The sequence below is a fragment of the Anolis sagrei genome, chromosome 1 (genome assembly GCF_037176765.1).
Source record: "Anolis sagrei isolate rAnoSag1 chromosome 1, rAnoSag1.mat, whole genome shotgun sequence".
Lineage (NCBI taxonomy): Eukaryota > Metazoa > Chordata > Lepidosauria > Squamata > Dactyloidae > Anolis > Anolis sagrei.
The window spans coordinates 54,585,416-54,606,814 of NC_090021.1; the positions used below are offsets into that span (position 1 = coordinate 54,585,416).

At 38.5% G+C, this 21,399-nt stretch overlaps 1 protein-coding gene across 2 annotated transcripts in view; it reads right to left on the reverse strand.

Moving 5' to 3' along the window:
• Positions 1–21,399, reverse strand: part of KIF26B (kinesin family member 26B) — a 348,619-nt gene that overhangs the window by 78,443 nt on the left and 248,777 nt on the right. For both annotated transcript variants that reach the window (XM_060753932.2, XM_060753931.2), the window contains exons 6-8: positions 3,177–3,383; positions 1,754–1,847; positions 320–582 (exon numbers count right to left, since the gene is read on the reverse strand). In XM_060753932.2, the coding sequence (XP_060609915.2) occupies positions 320–582; positions 1,754–1,847; positions 3,177–3,383 (564 nt within the window). The remainder of the gene's footprint in view (positions 1–319; positions 583–1,753; positions 1,848–3,176; positions 3,384–21,399) is intronic.

Below are 21,399 nucleotides of genomic sequence, written 5' to 3' on the forward strand. Positions count from 1 at the left end.
GCAATATTGTAAATATTTTAGTGTGCTGTTATACACTGAAGAAATTATTATAGGAAGGAGACAAATTTTGTTTGATCTGAATCCTTTCACATTTTACAGAGAACAGAGGTTCCTGCTCAACATCAAGTTGTGCCAAAGGCACAAATATTTGGGCCAAGAGAGCAGATGGCCCCACAGCTGCAGGTCATAAAGTTTCTTATGTGCCTGAGAGTAAACACTTCCAAATTAGAAAGGTTGATGCTCTGGGTAGCTTTTCTGTTTGAAAACATCCTTGTAAAAACATGGCATCAGTAGGTATACATTGGCCCTTTGTATTCACCTGCATGCCACAAATTGGATCCTCACAGAGGTAGACACCTGGAGACTGGCCATCTTGTAGGCTGCCTGTTGCCACTTCTGAGAGCAAGTCTCTCAGATTTTCTTCTCTACCCCACACTTCAACTGCTGAAATTCGGACTGAGAAACGGGCCCCTGTCTTCTCTTTCCGTTCATTAATCAGCTTGAAAAGCCAGGAGATGGCACAAGGGATTATGCCAAGAGTCTGCATGGAATCATCTTTTCCAATCATAGTATAGGATTTTCCTGTTCAAATTGGAGTGGAAAGAAGATACTGACATAACAGCAAACAGAAAACATAAAGGGAAAAGCCATATAAACACACAAGTATTTTCAAATACATTGCACTATTAGGACAAGCCCTACTCTGCAATACCTTATAGCTGTATGTACAGTAAGGTAAACAAAAGCTACTCCAGAATTTCTTAAACAGTATGCATAAAGGAGAAAGGGAAGGGAAAAACATATACATTCCAGCATATACATTTGGCCACCAAAATGAAAATTGTAAGAAAAGTAGAGGAAGGTGAATGAAAAAAAAACCCATCTGGATGCATTTTGGAAGAACCTTTCAAATGGTCTCTAGTCTAAAAGGTTCAAAATAAATGTTTAAAATATACGGAAGACTAACCTGATCTGGTTGTTTAATTTTACATGTAAATATCGCTTGTTTGGGTTTTGATTGAAATTTTTATTGAAACATATTCAACTACTTTTTTTTTTTGTGGAAGAGGAACTTATCCCTACTCTTTCTATGCTATTTCTACTCATACCAAATTTTCTGATAACGACAATCCACTGGAATACATCTACATTATTAACTGAGGTATGTCTGTAGTTGAGACTTCTATTGACTACTTTATTGCATGTCTGTATCTCATGCTTCAATTTGCAAAAGGGGGTGTCATAAAACCCATTTTGAACTATAAAACATTACAGCTGTAAAATATTAACTAGTTTATGTTGTGAAATATTAATCAGCATATCGACAATATTTCACCCAAACAACAGATATAGTACCAAGTCAAATAGAGACAATATTTATTTTTTAGCTAAATTTCTTACAGTCTATTGACACTGAAAGAACACGGAGTAATGTATTTAAAATACAGTCTTTACTAGTGCACGTATGGGGTTGTTGAAAATGTTGGATGTCTAACAAAGATTGTTGCCCTAGAAGAGGGAGGCCTTCTGGAGTAGATGTGGAAGTGCATAACAAGTCAATCAGAGACAAAAGACCAAGATGTAGTTTCACTTCATGAATGGAAGCTACATCCCCAATCTGATATTTCCCATGGAAAGCTTTTCCACCTCATGCCAGTACCAACCCAAAACAGCTCCCCATCACCTAATATAGCAGATCATACAAGAAGGCATATTTCTTGTACAGTAAAGTATGAAAGTGAAACATACTAACCTAATTTGGCATGCCCAAAGCAAAACACACATCCATCTGCACCATTCACCACAGACTGGATCACTTCGGCTACTGTTCCTGCACATACCTCAGCCTGTCATAAAGGGAAAATTATTTATTTATGATGAAAAATGAAGACTATCAGAGAAAAGGGCCATATTATTATCAATATCCTGCTTAAAAAGGCAAATACTAAGGTGACCTCAAGCCAGTGAGTGCCCTGTCCTGCCTTCCTCAACAATAAGGAAACCAATTCTTTCAGTAGCAACACTCTATTCCCATTCCCATTGCCAGTCATCATGTTATGACTGGATTTTGGACTAGGTTCTGGAAGATCATACTTCAAATCTGTAGTTAAGCATGTGGCTCATTGGGCAACCTTGGGCCAGGTACCTTTCCTTAGCCAAAAGTAAACTATCTCAATGTGTGTTTTGGGAACAGTATGTCTAGATATGCACCCCTTGGAATGAAAACAAGAAGAAATCTAGTAATCTAGAGCAATATTTGCATGCTGATTGAGATGTATAAGCAGAATGAGTCATGCCCTGCTCAGACACTGAAGAGGGAGGCCAGGAGGAAGTGCCAACTCCTGGGCTTGAGGGTTGCAGTTCCCAGCATCTTCCAAGTGTTGAGCTAGAAGTACCAGTTGCAGAGCCAGAAAGTAGCTACTTTCATCAGCCACAGGACAAAGACACAGAGGTCCCTAGGTGGAACACGGGCAAGAAAGGGGAGGGGGTTCAAACATCTCAATGTCTTTATCAGACATGCTTGGCAATCAGGACACAGTAGTGAGACATTGCCAGACTATAAATCTAACAGCCACAGCCCTAGGAGTTTGTTGTTGTCAACTGACCTGTGACCTGCACACAGGCAGCATTCCCTGTCTCTGAATCTCTGGCTTGTGTTTCGTGTGTTACCTGACCTTGCCTTCATAGCAGAATACAGAAGAGAAAGCAGACAAATGTATCTGGCTGTCTGGCAGCTTATGCAAAAAACCTTACCTTGCCTCCCAGAACAGGACAATAATTTCATGAATAGTGAGGAATAAGGACAGGGGGAATTCTGTGCTGATGTTAGTGAACCTGAACTTGAGGAAAATTTTGTAAGCTCTAAGCCAGGAATCAAATGTTGCAGGCAGAAGCCTGGAGGGGCTGAAATTTACATTCAGAAGGGAATTTATTGACCAAATAGTTTGCTGTGGGCTACTACTTTAGTGATACTATTAATCTATTTTATTCACTTCGTCTTTTATTGACGTATGTTTTAATTTTGGGATAAATCAGGCTAGACAGGGAATTCGAATAAGGCTTTGAATTTATTCTACGTACAAGTTACGAAAGAAAAATATCTTGCTGCAATACCACTATAAAATAAAAAAGTGCAATTCTTAAGAATATAATTCTACAAATCATGTGCTACCTACCTGAGAGGCATCTTGCGGGAAAACAGCATCAAATGCAAACATCTTGGGTGGTACTTGGCTGCTTCTCTTTTGGAAAGCATTCTGGCCTCCACAGGACAATGGGTCATATATAGTAATCTGCTTCTTACGAGGATCAACTTTCAGGAAAGAGCTGGATTCAGAGGAGTCTCTGGCCAAGGTAGAACAAATGCGCACCATGACTTTCACCTGTCAGCAAAAACAGAAAGGGAAACAAAAAACACCCATTTCAATAGGCTACATAATGACAACAGGATGAACAATTGAAATGGGACTCTCAACTATTCTATCTCCAAGTCCTGCTTTTCCTTGTGACTTTAATGAGATCATTCTCATTATTGGCTATATATGTAATACGTAATTATATACATGCCTACTCAGAAATGTTGAATATGTGTGCATACAGGTAAATATTGAGCCAATTTTGAAGCTAGTGTTGCCAACTTCCTCTAGTTATAAGAAACAGCACACACACACTAGATATATCTGAAGGTGCCTGCTCTTCCTGTACCAAGGTTCCATATTGCTTTTTAACTCTTGCTCTTAAATAACAAAATTGAAAATTAATTATTCTCCACTGGCCTAATTAAGGGAAACAGATTATCCTAGAGGCCAAGGTGTCAGAACCACTGCTGCCAAGCAATCGATGAAGCAAGAGCAAGGGAAAAAAATCCTGCAATTTGCAATTTAAATGTTTCAAATAATGCACAAGATAAACTGCTGGGTTTCCAGTGTCCCTCATCAAATGGTAAAACATATATACAGTTTTAATGGTCAGTGTTTGAAACACTGTCCAATAAGTGATCAAATATGTGTCATTTCAATTATATGTCTCTTAAGGAAAGAACAAATTTAAAAATAGAATCAAAATCTAATCTAATGTAATATAATCTATCTAATTATTTATTTTTTAGAAAATGTCTATCGGTCTCTGCCAAAGTCTAGTGAAGCCTCTCACAAAAGCATGTTGTACCAAATTTCAAACCTATCTCTAATCTATTGTCGAAGGCTTTCATGGCCGGAATCCATGGGTTGTTGTAGGTTTTTCCGGGCTATATGGCCATGTTCTGGAGGCAATTTTTCTCCTGACGTTTCGCCTGCATCTATGGCAAGCATCCTCAGAGGTAATGAGAGACCTCATTACCTCTGAGGATGCTTGCCATAGATGCAGGCGAAACGTCAGGAGAAAAAATTGCCTCCAGAACATGGCCATATAGCCCGGAAAAACCTACAACAACCTATCTCTAATCTTTTGAGATCACTTTATCCAGCTCGGAGAAGTGCTTAACCTCAAAAAACTGTAATAGAAGCATTTTGGTCACCAAAATATTTTATAACACCCCCTCCCAGTCCCATCTCTCTATAAAAAATAAGATGGCCTATTGCAGTGTTTCTCAACCTGGGGGTCGGGACCCCTGGGGAGGTCGCAAGGGAGTTTCAGAGGGGTCGTCGAAGAACATCAGATACATATATTTCTGATGGTCTTAGGAACCCTTTTGGCAGAAAGGGCTGAAAATTATTCGGCTTGTCCTTCTCTTCCTTTTTAGAAACAGACGGCAAATCCTCCCACCAAAAGCCCTCCTCCCCTGTGATTTGCCAGCCTCTCAGCCAAGGGGAGGGCTATTTCTGAGATTCCAAGTGGGGAGGGGAAGAGCAGGCATGCTTGGCGCATGACAGCATGGTGCACATGTATGGGTGAGGGAGAGCGTGTGAGGTTGGAGGGAGGCTCGCACCAGTGAGTCCCTTCAAGGCATGGGTGTTCTGTGTGGGAAGTTTGGCCCAATTCTATTGTTGGTGGGGTTCAGAATGCTCTTTGATTGTAAATCCCTGCAACTTCAAATCCCAAATACAAATCTATTTCCCCCCAACTCCACCAGTGTTCACATTTGGGCATATTGAGTATTTGTGCCAAGTTTGGTCCAGATCCATCATTGTTTCAGTCCACAGTGCTCTCTGGATGTAGGTGAACTACAACTCCAAAACTCAAGGTTAATGCCCACCAAACCCTTCCAGTGTTTTCTGTTGGTCATGGGAGTTTTGTGTGCCAAGTTTGGTTCAATTCCATCATTGGTGGAGTTCAGAATGCTCTTTGATTGTAGGTTGACTATAAATCCCAGGAACTACAACTCCCAAATGACAAAATCAATCCCGCCACAATCCCACCAGTATTCAAATTTGGGCGTATCGGGTATTTGTGCCAAATTTGATCCAGTGAATGAAAATACATCCTGCATATCAGATATTTACATTGTGAATCATAACAGTAGCAAAATTACAGTTATGAAGTAGCAACAAAAATATTTTTTTGGTTGGGGGACACCACAAGCTGAGGAACTGTATTAAAGGGTCGCGGCATTAGGAAGGTTGAGAAACATAGGCCTAAACTTACTTGGGGAAGTAAGTTTAGGGTTTGTTCTTCTGTTCAAAGTAAGCATGCTTAAATATAGGTTTCTAGTTCAGTTATGAACAATTAAGATCAAATAAATGTTTGTTTTTTATAACAGTTTACTCCTTGAAAAAATGTGATAGCATATAGTAACTAAGGTTTATCATTACAACAATAATAATCATCATCATCATCATCTTTATTTTTAACTCGTTCTCTCGGGGTGACTCCCAAAGGCAAAAAAGGCAAACATTCAATGCCATGTGAATAACAAAATAAAACAAACAGTTAAAAATACTCAAATTAAACACAATAACACAATAAACCATTAAAACAGACAGTGAAAATAAACAACTAAACATCTAGGCTAAAACAAATACATCAATAAGGTATCACAACTAATGCATTGAACAGTTAAAATTTGTATAAAAATATAACTCCTCAATAAATTAGGGGTGGCCATTGTCGATATCGTCAGATGAGGTAAAATCAAAAGGTAAACTACTCATCTTCCTCTCTGCTAGGGGGCAAAAGTAGGTTTTTAGTTGTCTCTTAAAGGAGAGGAGTGAAGGGACTGTTCTAATTTCTTTTGGTGGGGGGAAGTTCCAGAAGGAAGGGATGACCACGGAAAAGGCCACCTCTCTCGTTCCCACCAGCCGTGTTTATTCCCTTAGCTCCATATAAAGTCTGCATTCAAACGTTAAATGTTTTACTTTTTTTTCAAAGTCCTGGGATCTAAGACGCCTTTTTCTTCTATAAAGCTGATCTGTGGTTTTAGACTCAGAATATTACAGAAACCACCAGATAACTATCAAATTAAACGTAACATTCAGAATGTACTGAATTATACATGAGTGGGGAAAGATAAGCCATATGCTGTGGATTTTTCGCACTGCATTCTTAAAACAACCTGGCTTTGAACCTTCACATTAAAATTTAATTTTAGTTATAAAAGTTTGGAATCAAAATACACATCAGAGTAAGATGAGCATTTCAACTTGTCATTTACACCTGGATAATAGGACTGGACCTCACTATGTAATTTAAACCAGTCTTTTCTTTGGGGGCCTCTTAATTTTTCTCCATCTATAATGTGATTCTATTCTAAACTGAGATTCTGACAACAAACTCTGTTTTAGTTTAAAACTATGTGGTTATTCTGGGAGACATTTAGTAGAGCATGGCATGTAATATGGCAATGAATTGGGCCAGCGCTTCTTCTAGCCCAGGAATGCCTAATCTCACAGTGGCCCCATCGACACTGCCATAGAAAGTCCAGATTATCTGCTTTGAAATGGATTATACGACAGTGTAGACTCATACAATGCAGTTTAAAACAGACTACCTGGATTATCCACTTTAATAATCTGTGTTATATGTCAGTGTAAATCCAGCCAGTGACTCTAAGGCAGGTATGCGTAAACCCAGGCCCAGGGCCCAGATGGGCCCCCTTGGCCTCTTTTCTCAGGCCCTCCTCTCTCACCATCCTATCCTTCCTTCCTTCTCTCTTTTCTTCCTCCTTCCTTCCTACCCTCCCTCTCTTATCTCCCTTCCTCCTTCCTTCCTTTCCAACCTTTCATCTTTCCTTCCCTCTTTCCTCCTTCCCTCCCTCTCTTTCTCCTTCCTTTCTTTTTGTCTTTCCTTCCGCCCTCTCTCCCTCCCTCCATTTCCTTCCACCCTTCCTTCCTTTTCTTCCTTCCTTTCTTCCTTCCTCCTCTTTTTCCTTCCTCCTACCTTTCCTGGGAGATGTTTAGATGGGAGAAGAGAAGGTAGAAAGGGAACATGCGAACCAAGTTTCAAGATTTAAAGGTGTTTCATTCAGGAGGAGGAAGGAGTAAATTGACTTTCTGTTGCTCTAGAGACCAGGGCACAAAGGAACGATGGTTTCAAATGGCAGGGAGAGAGAGTCCACTGAAAAAATTAGGGAGAACTTCCTGAGAGTAAGAGCTGTTGGAGAAGGGTGGATGCTGCCTCAGAGTGTGGTGATGTCTCCTCTGGAGGCTTTTCTGCAGAGGCTGTCTATTGGGAGTGCTTTGATTGTGTCTTCTTGCATGGCAGGAGGTTGAACTGTATGGCTCTTGGGGGTCTCTTCCAGTTCTAGGATTCTATACCAGGAGTAAGCAATACGGGGTCTCTTGGAGACACCTTTTCTCTCCTGTCTACTATCTCATCCTGACCAGGACCACCCCTTTTGGGATCCAAATGTTTCCTGTCTTTCCTTCGCTTTCTGCCTCCGAAAGAGAAGAGGAAGGGAGGTAAGGGCAGGGAGGGGACTTGGGGAGACCCTATCTGCCTCCCGGTCTGCCCACCCCACTCTGGCCCGCCATGCGGCCCCCAAGTTAGAAAGTTTGCCCATGCCTGCTCTAAGGTCTCAGGCAAGGAGATATACTTCCAAATTTTACTACTTAAGGACTTTTTAATGGCAAATGATGGGGATTAAATGTGAACGACAGTCTTCTACAGCAGCAATCCTATGCACACAGTTTAAGAATAAGCACAAGTAAAGTAGAATTTATATCCTAGTAAAAATGCACATGAGCGCCCTATAAATTGGTTTTTTCCCCCTCACCCATTTCATCTGAAAAATAAAGTTCCATGTTCTCTTTGTTCCAACCCCACTCTCCTTTGGCAAATTAAAACATTAATTTCTTTTCACTTAAGGAAGCATAAGATCCAATGCGATTTGTCTTATGAGATGAAAAGCAGTACAGACAAGCAAATTATAGAAAATTCATCTTCTGTAGATAACTTGAAGATATCACAGCTATAGTTGTGGAAAAAGTAAGTCAAATTGACTTCATCAGGCAGAACTGATGGAACCATACGGCCAACTGCATTCCCATTTTGCATGCAATTTATGAGTAAGTAGGCATAGTGGACTTAAACCCAGAATTAGATTATGAAATGCACGATATTGGAGAGCAAATCAGAATAGGGAACACCAGAAATTCATTCAACTCCATGATAGAGTGAAGAATTCAATGGCCTTTTAAACGAAAAACTATTAATTCTATTTTAGCAGTTAATGGTCACAAATATTGCTGTGACATAGAAAAGGCATAGACAAGAAATCAATTTGTAAGAGTTTCCTTCTAGTTAAAGGAAGGAAACTAACCTCTTATATAAGTACAAGCAGTTCCGAGTTACAAACATCCGCCTTACAAACTACTCCTAGCTAAGAATGGGGCTGAGACAAAAGGAAGTGAGAGAAATCTACTCCTAGGAAGGGAAAGTCACTCCTGAAAGAGTTACCATGGGGAAGAGGTGTCTTCATTGAAGGTTTATCACCAGTTCCTGTTTCCACAACAAGCCAAATTTTTCAAAACCCAATTATCACAGGGACAGAAAGTAAGGTGAAATGTTCTGAACAGGGGAACAGACAGCAAAAATAACATCACAGGGGGATTAACCCTTCACTATGCTATCCAAACAACCTCCCCCCCCAATATATATATATATATATATATATATATATATATATATATATATATATATGGCTGCAGTTACACTAAAAAAATGTACCTGTTCCAACTTACAAATTCAATTTAAAAACAAACCTACAGAACCTTGTTTGCAACTTGGGGAGTGCCTCTATTCTGTGTTATTTCTTTGCACCATAAGGAAGGAATTTCTTCCAGACACAATTTTTGAGATACTACAATTGAGGAAAACAAAGTCAGTCAAACCATCTGGTGCATTTTATTTTCAGAATACGCTACTTGCATTTTCTACAAATACTTTAAAGTTATGGCTGCATTTAAAACAGACAAAATACTCCAGAGTAGTCTGCATACAACTCTGGGAGTCCATGTACTGCCATGGAAGGGTCCCAAAGCCCTTTGGCTGCCCATATGGCTGGTCGCACTATCACCGCATTGCTGGTGATCACCAAAAGCAACATCACCAGCAAAGCTTTCTTTCAGCCTCATCACACCAGAACATGAATCCACTTTAAATCTGGTATCTGCCTCCTGCAGAATTCTGGGGTTTGCGGTTTAGTGAGGTCCAGGGCCTGTCCCACTGAGCCGTTTGAAGACCCCTCCCTAAACTACAAGTCCCAGAATTCTGCAGGAAGCAGAAACTGGAATTAAAGGGGATCCATGCTTTAATGTGATGAGGTCCTAGACAGTGGACAGTGAAACCGTGATGGGTCTTTTTGACGTGTGAACAATGGTTGAAGCCAAATCAAGCCTGATCGAGCTGTCCACTATCACAAAAACTGGGAGTCATTCTGGAGTTTCCTGGAAGCTTAAAAGTAACCTGCTGGTCTTCTTGTGATAGAATAATGGCTGGAAGCAGTGCTTCTGCTGCAGAACTGGCCGTACGTCATGTGGTCTGCTTGCGGTGAAAATGACCCTTTTCACAATTCTTTAAAGAATTTTTATATATCCCTCATTCAATTGTCTTTATTTATACTCAATGACATAATCAGATGGGCCAATTAAAGTTGGTGGCATAGCACTGTGATGTCAACTTGTTTACTACATGATCCCAGATATGGCAGGAATCATTTATTTTAACTAATAAAAACAACTATTTAAAATAACCCACACAAATGCATAAAGGTATATCTCAGTTAACAAATTTTCTGATAAAAATGCTTTTTAAGGCTAGCTTTTCATGTTCTTCAAACTTCGCTGTTCCTTCTTATCTACTGTTTATTTGAAAGCATTTACTTTCATCAGAATTGGCAACAGTAAGGAGAGCTGAAGAAACACAGACTTACAATATAGATTACAGCAGTCTGTCTGCAGGAAACAGTACAATCAAGTTTGAAATGGGAAATAATGGAATTGTGCTCCAGCACAACCAATTGGTGTGGACCTGACTGTGAAGGGGAAGAAGGTACAGCAGCTACCTCCAGAATTCGTTCCTGAGCATGTGCTAACAGAAGAGAGGTAAAAGAGGAAACAAAAACCCGGTCTAGTCATCCACCACCAGGACATTAAAAGGGGTAGAGTTCTAAATCTGGATACCAAAATGGAAATCTTAAGAAAAATGGAGGGTGGTGAAAGAAAAAAAGATTGTTTTCAAAGTAGATTTTAAGTAAGGTCTATATTTTTTTTTACTTATGGGAGGCTTGCATAACTTGGTTGTTTGACTTCACATGTATGTTGTTGCAGTGCAGCCCATGGTTGTGACTGATACCAATGTAAATGGGGAAGTGGATCATAGGAACTCTGGGCCTGTGAGCCAACATGAGGTTTAAGTCCTGAAAATGATCAGTCTGTGTCTCCAGCCATTAATGAAGGTCACGTTCCAGAGAGGTGCCGAGATGGTGCAAAGAAGTCGTTATCTAGGGAAATAAGTTCAAAGGATGAAATCCCAGGTGATGAGAATAATAAATTGCAAAATAATGAGCTGGTTGATAGGAGACTTGGTTTTCGTAAACTTCATGCTGCTCAACAGAATTCCTGTAGGTCACAGCATTTGTTACAGAAGAAACTAGTATCAGGAAGTCACAGGAAAAGGCATGATTTCATGTTTATATTAGAGAGGCTGGGGGATTTTTCCAGCCAGTCTGGTCAACGTTGGTAATTGAAGCATCAGCTTACCAAGTCTTAGTCAAGCCTGCTGAGATACTTCTAGTTCCTTGTCTTTGTTCATGTTTCATGCTTCCAAGTTTGAAGGATTGTTCCTGGATTTTTGTATTGGATTTTATACTGTCTTGTACTTGTATTCCCATGCTGGATGTCCTGTTGCCTTGGGATTTTGGATTGCTCTTGTACTTTTAACCTCACGGACTATTTTATATGTATAGACTTTGAATTTTTTTCTATTTTTGCTGATGGGCCTTTTATATAATCTTCAATAAACTACTTTGCTGATTTAACTTGGACTGGAGTGTGGTGGTTAAGTACAGAGATGTTTCCTGGCCTGGAGTGCAACAAATGTAATGTTAGTTTTGAATAAAAAGTTCATCAAAACATGTTTTTGTGGTGTAGGAATCTATCCCAAATCTTTCTATGTTCTTTTTGCTTATGGTACAGGATTGCTTGTTCAAGAAGTAATGCCCACATATGCTTTGTTTATTGAGGTATATCTGTAATCTTCTAGAATTTCTAGTGTAGTCACTCCTGATCGTACTAGCATAAAAGTAAAATCCCACTATATACAGCTTTGCTGGGAGTTTCTGGATGATTTGCAAATCGTTCCCTCCCTTGCCTTTAAATCATTGTCTTGGTGTTATTGTCATGGTGCTAGAATGGGAGGCTTAAAACAAGGGATGGGTGCTGGTATTTAGAGACCTCTATCAACATATTAGCACTTCTGTCTAACCCCAAATTGTAAAATTTCATGGTTAGAATGATTAACTTTTCCTGTAATGTGTAAGGCTAGAGCACTTTTAAGCAGAGTATCTTTAAGAGCGTCAGTCATTCTGACACTTTTTATTGGATGTGCACTGTATGGGGAGAGGGTTGGCAGGAGTAATACTCTCCCTGGAAACAGAGGCTGAGCTATCAAGCTCTATTAGCACTCCATCACTGTAACAGCAATTGCTGACTATAGGAGCAGGCTTATCGGAGGTTAATGAAGAGTAGGCTTTGTAATTCCTCATTGCCACTGCTTTCAATAATAGAAGGAAGAGAGAGACAGAGAGAGTGTGTGCCACAAATTGAACAGTGCCATAAAATCTATACATCACTCAATGACACATACACACACAAATTATCGCACAATAGAATGTTCTGCCGCAGAAACAGGAAACAAGGATTTTATAAAGAAATGTATATAAATGTATTTTAAATCCTCATTTCATTGACAACATTCAAGACAAGAGTGGCAACTATCCAGAATTCAATCAAAAAAGTGCTCTGGAAATTTAGTAAAATGTGACTTCTCTGTGTTTTCATATCTCCCATTAATAACAATTTATTCACAACCATGTAATTAATAAATTAACTGCAATTAATGCAAAAATAGGTAAAATGCTGGGGTTCAAGGGCCAATTTTCATCCCAATAAGCCCTTTGAAATGCTGCAAAAACTGCTCCAATGCTGAAAAATGGAAAAACAAACCAGAAGTAATGGGGATGGTAGGCTACTCCTAGCTACTCCTACTACCCACAAAGTCTTCCATCTGCTAAAAAGTATATGAGGCTTTCAGGAGAAGATATTCACCACAAATTTGGGGCAAGATCACAAGGTTGATCTGGACAAGGCTGGAGTGGAGGTTGAAAGCTCTAAGTTGTCTTCATGACATCTCTCTCTCTCACACACACACACTTATGGAAAATAAAAAGTAGCAAAACAAATGAATTATTGTCTAATGACAATTTGTTATTTTTGAAGGACAATATTAAATAATAGAAATGAAATACTTTTAAAAAGTAACTTTCTATACTCTTGAACGAATGGAGATTTCATGATGTCTGTATCAGAGACACAATCTTTCATGTGCCAGACACTCCACAGATGCAAATAGCATGATTTCCGCACCATACATTATGGGATGCACAATTTCACTTCTATCTTTTGAAGACTGAGTAGGACCTTGGGAAACCCTGCTACCATCAACTTCTTTCTTTGACCCAAGGTGTTTCAGTGAGGGCATATAAGGTTGCAATTATGGTCATGTTGAATTTCCATGGCACTCGAGATTTTGCAAGCATTCAGGTCAGTTGCTCAGAAAAACATGGCCCGTGTACTATGTTACCATTTTGCAATGTACAGGCAAATCCTATTTACATGATTTGAACACCACTCTTGTTCATATTCATCACATCTGAAAATACAGACATGAGACTCAGAGTGTTGAATGAAGGAAGAAGAGAGAACAGAATTTTAGATTCTACTGGTTCCTCGGCTGTACCATTAGATCAGGCTTGGCCAGCATGTAATTGTTATTCTTGTTACTTGTTGACAAGTTTATAGTGATGCTATAAACAAGTCTTGTTGTTAACAACCCTACTCATGTCTTACAGCTCAAGACTATGGTTTCTTTAACTAAGTGAATTTACTTGTAATGATCTCTTTCTTCCTCTTTTTCTATTGCTTTCAACTCTTCCAAGTCATGTCAACTGATATGTCCAAAGTATGTGAATCTCTGTTTAATTATTTTTGCTTCTAGCAAGATTTCAGGCTCAATTTGCTGTAGTGCACATGTATTTGTATTTTAGCAGCTCTGGACTGCTAAAATACAAATAAATGGGCTCTACAGAAAATCTTTCAGCATCACATTTCAGATGAGCTAATACGCTTCTTAGCATCTTTCTTCTATCATCTTACATAGAAATCAGGAATAATACGGCATGGATCCAGACTTTGGTATTTAATTACATATCATTGTATATAATTACACTTGTGCATTTACAATTTACAATATCTTCAATTTACAAATCACCCCTGTGCTATAGAAGTTGTCCTTACTGATTTCTAAATATCAGACTATTTTTACACAATTGTTACAAGTGGAAGTGGTAGCTAATCACTGAAGCCTCTTTCTGGGCATTAATGGAACAGAACTGAGATGGGAACGTGGGCATTACGAGATAGGTGCAGTCACAGAGTCTAATAATCTTTATTTGGTATTCATTGGTCTCTCTTTTATATAAAAAGGGAAACACTAGCTGCTGATTTCCCTGTTTAGAAGGATAATGACCACTTTGTACAGCTCACAAATATATTAAATAAGGGGATTACATAGCCATTTTATATAGCTATTGCTCATCTGCTGATTTTTGCTTAGCGGTTTTCATTAAAAGTTAATTGCATTAAAGCATTACCCCCCCAAAAAAATCTATCCCTCCCTCTCTCTCAAACCTATTCCAGTAAATTCTCCTGTATCTTCTGAAGTCATCTTAAAGAATTCATCCATCCAACCAACCATTAATTTGCATACCTTTCATCAGATAATGGGTTACAAACAATAGAACAGGTTAAAATATAAATTAAGTACAATTTTTAACAAGAAGGAATATTCTTCCTTCAGCATAGATTTCCTATGTGAGGGGTGAATAGAGGAGAAAATGATCTCTCTCTACTCTTTCTTCATCCACTGTCCTTTGCCTCGTAAATAAATCTGCTTTGCAGAGCAAGATGGTGCTAGAAATAGCAGAGGAAAAAGTGACTTCTGTTCTTCGGAAAGTAGTAATGTTCGGAGAGGAACATAATAAAACTCTAGATCCCACCCACAGTAACAATCACTTCACAACAGAAGAAGAAACAAGATGTAGGTATTCCTATTGTCATCTGTAACAAGTACTGTATTTTTTAGAATCAGATTTTCAACTCTTAACTCAGACCACCAGCAATGTGAAAAGGTATCAAAAATATCCAAGTCACAAAAAATTGAGATAATTAGTTCTTTCTTACATCTGGCAAGTATCAAATTAGCTCCATTAAATTTTTGCCCTTAGCTCTAGGCTACTGACTCAAAATATACAACGGTATTTAAAATTCACCTTGGGATTTCCCTACTATTACAATGTTTGTCTTAGCCTTCCCCCAGGCAAATAATCACCACAATGTATTTGGCTCTGTTAGGTCTCATATACATATCACTTTTGTAAAAAGTGGTTTTGTCAATGTCTTTTGGAATGCTGAGCTAGCAGACATTCAAGGTAAAGGAAAGAGGGACAGCCTATTTGCCCCATGGAATTAGTACTGAACTGGCTTTTAGTTTTAAATATGTATGACTGTTATATAGTATTATGTTATGTTTTTATAATGATTTTCTGTATGTTTTATGTTGGTAATTGCAATGCTTTACCTATGCTGGAAACTGCCCTGAGTCCCCTCGAGAAGCAGTATAAATAAAAGATTATTATTATCATCATCATCATCATCATCATCATCATCATCAAAGATGCTTGATAAAGTCTATCATTGATCTTAAGGAAAAGCATATAAAAATCAAAGTATGTTTGTAATTTGTCAGATTGTTTATTGGATGGTTTGTTTGTACCAACAAAGCTCCAACATGGCTTGATGGACCTTGACCAAACGTACACTTTATAACCCAACATAAATTGACTGTAAGGTTCCAACTACAAAATCCACCATTTCAGGGGGCAAATGCAAATGCCTCCAAAAGTGAAAAATGGCAATATATAGATGGAAAGGGTTAACTGCTGGGCTATAAATATGTATTTGTGCAGTGTTCAGAAGCAGCATATAGACAGAATATAGACAGAATGTATTAGCTCCGGGGACACAAAAAGGCTGCACCATGAGGTAAAACCACAGCACTGATTTTTTTTTACTGTACTCAGGCTTCAGAATCTTGTTCTAATTGTCTTCATGTTATTGTAAAAGATCTATATGTTAAACCATAAGAATAGATTATGCCACTACTTGCAAGTAACTCTATTGAGTATCTATGTTTTTTGAAAAAGTTAGACAAGTTGTTATGGAATTAAATGATTAAAATGAATAAAATGATTAGATGTGACACAAGCCAACAGTATTCATAACCTCCACAGCCAGCAGACTGTCTTAGATGGTGTTACTATTTTTATGCCAATACAAGTTCTGTAATTGCATGCAAAGGAATCTGTTCAGGTGAGCATATGACGGTTTATTGTGTAACAGATAAAATAATAAGCAGCAATGCAATCAGGTAAGAACAATTACATTCCTTAAAGCTGAAATCAGGAAGAAATGACATGCTGCAATTTAGGGTAGACAAGTGTGCAAGGCTATGCGCCAAGCAAGAGAGTGAAGAATGATAACCACATTCACTCAATAGGAAAAGGTTGATTCATGGGACTGAGCAGAAGGCAAAAGGTGTAGACGCTTGCTAGATAGAAAAAAAGTCTAGACCAATAAACATCTGTCAAGGAAAACACAAGCAGCAGGATAGAATGGCTGCTGGGTCTTAATATAAATTGAAAGCAGTGCCACAACCATATAAGGCTGCATACCTGTATATATACAGTGTTATGCCCCTAGAAGTAGAAGATATAACCATAAAATGATGTTCAGCGAAGTGCTATAGTATTAAAAATGTCTTCAGGGGGTGAAAGGTATGGAAAAGGAGAAAGATAAAAGTTTGTGTTTTACTTTCTTTACCAACAACAAAGTGCTTGCGTATTTAAATCAGGAAAAAGACTCAAATGTAGGTGTTCAACAAAAGAACCTTAGTAAACATTAATCTTAAAATTACGTCTTCTATTCATCAACCTAAAAGCTTGAGTAGCTATCGGTTGAAAAGGTGTGTTTGCTGTTATGCTTGTTGCTATTATTTCTTCGGGATTAGGTTACTCTTTACAGTTGTAGGGAATTACTCAAATGCAGATGATATTTTGACTCTCTATTGGCAATGGTACTCTAGTGATTCTCATCTCAGTGAAGTGGTAAAATCTGTTCCTAGAATTAGTCCAATTAACAGAGTTATCCATGGTGCTGAATGTATTCTAAGCGATAGTCTTCTGAATATTAGATAGATTCTTTCAGAATGAGGCTAGAAGTCTGTTGGTGCTGTTAGTTCACATGTTAGTTCCATCATACATGCAGTTGTACTTTGTGTTGTTATTGTGTGATGGACATTTTCAGTTCATAGTTATGTATAGGAAGTCCCATAAGTGTAGCCATTTCACTTGGGCTTAAATATTGCTAGTCTTGACTATACCAGAGCTGTTCTATTCACTGTTGGATTCACCTGTGAGTTGACACCACATTCATCAGTTGGTCCAGTGAGTCTACTCTAGCTGGAGCAAACCAACAGGATTCCAACGAAGCAGTTGTGCACTCTTGGATGGTGCACTCTTGGAGCATCTCCAATTTATCACTTTCTTCACTACCATTTCAGAAACAGCCATTGTGTATTCCCCACTGGACAAAGCAGGCACAGTGCCAGATACACCAACAGTTGCAACATTTTGGTATTCAGCAGAAGAGTGTTCTAGCAAAATATCAGCATTAACATTAACAAGCGTAGGCTCGAACCTCAAAAGCATCTTCTAGGATCTTAGTCCATAACCTGTCACCACCCACTGATATGGAAGCCACTCACTGCCCCTGGTTGCCAGGAGCACAGAACTGTGAGCTCAAAGGGAAGTAGTTAACAAGCAGAGCTTTACTTTCCCATGTGCTGCCAATCACTACTTTTAAATAGATCGCATCTCGGCACTTAATCCAGGCAACTGAAGCCATCAAGTACCATGGAGTAGCTAAAACAAAGGAACAAGGACTGAAATAATGATATTCAACTTTTCTTAGAGCATCATTAATGCTATAAGTTAATGTGGTTGTGTTAGGAATGCAGGTCACTAATTGCCACAGAATTGCATATCTATGGATTGTTAGCATTAATGGCATCAGGGATCACTTGTAACTGTATTTCTCATTAAGGCAAAGTTACTCTCTTTTATTAATTTTAGTATTGTAACTTTAACACTTGCTTATTGAAGCTCTTTTAAATAGAATAATTCATTATGATGACTGTAGCTCAGGGGACGTATAGGTGTTTTTCTCTCTCTCCTGTGCTGCAAACACTAATGAATGGCACCTGATCAATAATGCAGAATCTGACATCTGAGAATAAATAAAAAGGCCTTCCATTTGGATTCCGTCTGTGGAAAATGTCACAATCATTTATCATGGATCCAGATTGATGCCCTGCAGCTGCTATCCACAAAGCCTCTAAAATCTAACTTTAAAGAGTTTTGCAAAGTGTTTTTGTGTCTTCGTAATTAGCTTTCCTCCATGACTGAAAAACAGGTCTGGCTGAGAATGTGCGTGATGGTGATTTTCAGAGCTTTACGAGAAGGAAGCTTTGCCATAATGGTACGTTGTTTCCAGATTGTGTCTTACATCTAGTCCGTTTATCTTGATTTCCAGGTGCACTCCAAAACAATCCGCCTTGTAACTCTATACAGTCTGAGCTGCTTAATCCAAATCAGTCTGCAAAATTGCATTTATATTGGGATTTTAAACCACAGATTAACAAGTCAATTGAGTAAGCATTGTGAGTCAAACCAAATGGCATTTTGAGTCAAACACGTTTCCTCTCCTGACACCCAAGCATACAGCTGAAGAACACAGGCTCATCTATGTCTTACTGCATAACTTAAAGCTATACTGTATTAAGAGAAACAGAGGAAAGGCAGAAAAACATGAACCAATTACCTTGTTTTACTTTAAAGTTAAGGTCCTAATGGACAAGATGAGAGTTCTTAACTGCTGTCAAGTTCATCTCAACTTATGGGATCTCTATGAATGAATGACCTCCAAGATATCCTGTGATTAACAACCCATCAAAGGTCTTGCAAACTTATGATTGTGGCTTCCTTGATTGAGTCTACCCATCTGCAATGCCATTTGTACTTTGCCACACTGGCTTCCAACCAATAAAGTAGCATGTCTTTTTGAATAAGTCATGTTATCTCATGATTTGTTCAAAGTTCCACAGCTTCAGTTTAGTCATATTCATGCCTAAGACAACTTCAGAAATGCCCTGGTATATGATTCAGATTTTAAAAGTGTCATGTTCTTTTCTATTGCTGTTATTGTTCAATAGTGTGTACTGTAACACAAATATATTTAATAGTCCTTCTGGAGAATGCACATCCACACGCTAAATCTTCTTTTGAAATTTATGTGTAATTGCAACCGACCAGACGGACTTAGCCAAGGGGGAAAGTGTGATTTATGTAAAAGCAACGTCCTGTTATGAAAAAAAAAACTTGGAATCTCTCCTAGAAGCTCATCTGGGATTTAAATTTCTTTTTAATTTACATCAGAAACATAAAATCTCAAGGCTGTCTCTTCAAATTCCAGCTGCTGGGGTTATACACTGGTTACCGTTGCAACCTTCAAAATGGAAGCTTTCAGGTTTATTTTCTGGTCTCTCTCTGCCAATAAGGACTTTTCTTCTTACAGAAATATTGTATTATTTTCACCAGCCCAGGATAATCTGGCAGCAATGCTAGCACAGAGAAAGGAATTTTAGTGGGAAAGTACTACTATGTTATATTTACATTTTAAAGCCTCAAACACAATGATTACATTTGTGTTGAAAAGAAGATAGTTAAATACATTAAAATACTGTATAGTACTGAACTAATTCACTTCATGGAGCTCAACTTATTATCACAATGCTGATGAAAACTTATATACATGATTTCATTTTTTTCTAGTCCTTCTTTCAGCTGAAGAAAGAGAGTTATGCTTAGATTTTTGAAAACTCTATTTCTCACCAGCCCACCCACCTGAAAGAAGAAGAATGACAGTCCAAAGAGATAACTTTTCCAAGCAAAGAATAAAACAACCACTCCACTTAATTTAGAGCAGAAATAAATGCATGGTACTCTAAAAGGCATTAAAGCATCTCTCACTTATTTAAAATTACTCATTTTCAAATGTTACACTTGTAGTTTGTGTGTTATGTATTCAGCCTGAGTCCTTGGAGTAGAGCTCTGGCATTTTTAAACTATGGAACAGCAAAAACATTGTCAATGAGAATCAAGTCTCTCAGGACAACAAAGAAAAAGTAATCATTCCCATCTGACAACACATACTTTTTCATATGATCCTTTAAAGGAATATAAAGACAATCTGTTTACTGGATGTTTCTAGAATAACAAGAGTTTTGCCGCCAGCTGACAAGTAAATGGATCCAGTTAATTCCATTGCTGTGACCTTAAAAAACAAACACAGAGCTCCTTTTTATTTTATTAGTGCTCTTTCTGTTTTATTAACAGAGCATTATGAACACTGCATTATTCAAAATGCTAATTTAATTATATTGACTGTGATGAGTTAGATTAGCTATAGTGTGTTTCAGTTATTGTTGTGGGTGTGCACATGCATTTGAGAACAGCAAAACACAGATAAATAGCTGAGTAACTAAGTCAGTTTTGCCCTTACAAATGTTTATTCAAAAGAAAATACAAAAAATAATATTCTCTTAATTGAACTGAAGCTTCTATATAAAAATATTAGTGGACATAGTTTGCAAAAAACAATAACAACACCCAGATATTGTGTTCAAGGGACTTGTCAACAGTTATAAAAAGTTACTTTTTGGAAACTGCAAGGATCATTGGACTTTAGGAGATGAAGGCTTTAAAAAACAAAGCTTCCAAATTCTGATACAGTGTGATGGATTCATGAAAGGACAGACACGCTGGTGATAAAAGTAGCACAACTTATTTTTTTTTCTTCTAATTCAATCCCAATGACCCTTTGCTATCTCATTCCACATAATCCATTTGTGGAATGGAAGGGTATTGTTAATCACAAAGGATAGGACCTCCTGAAGTTGGAATTGCACACTGGGTGGAGGATCCAGGAGGTATTTATTTATTTATTTATTTGCTTCATTTTTATACCGCATTTTTCAGCCTCAATCGGCGACTCAATGCGGTTTACAGTGCAATTTATATAACAATGACAGTTAGATTAAAACATAACATACACGACAGACAATACAAAACAAACAACGTGGTCATCAACGCCTCAGTAAAATCAGATTCCATTCTCATAATCCTTCTACCATTCCTTTGTTCATTTATACCATCTTCATGAGTTCAGTTGCCTTGTTGACCGAACGCCTGTTCATAGAGCCACGTCTTGACCCTCCTCCGGAACTCCAGCAACGAAGGGGCCTGCCTGATGTCTACGGGTAGGGCATTCCATAGCCGAGGGGCCACCACCGAGAAGGCCCTGTCTCTCGTCCCCGCCAGCCGCGCCTGCAACGCAGGCGGGACCGAGAGCAGGGCCTCCCCGGACGATCTTAACATCCTCGTCGGTTCATAGGTGGAGATGCGTTCGGAGAGGTAAGCAGGGCCAGAACCGTTTAGGGCTTTATAGGCTAAAGCCAGCACCTTGAATTGTGCCCGGTAGCAGATTGGTAGCCAGTGGAGCTGGCTCAACA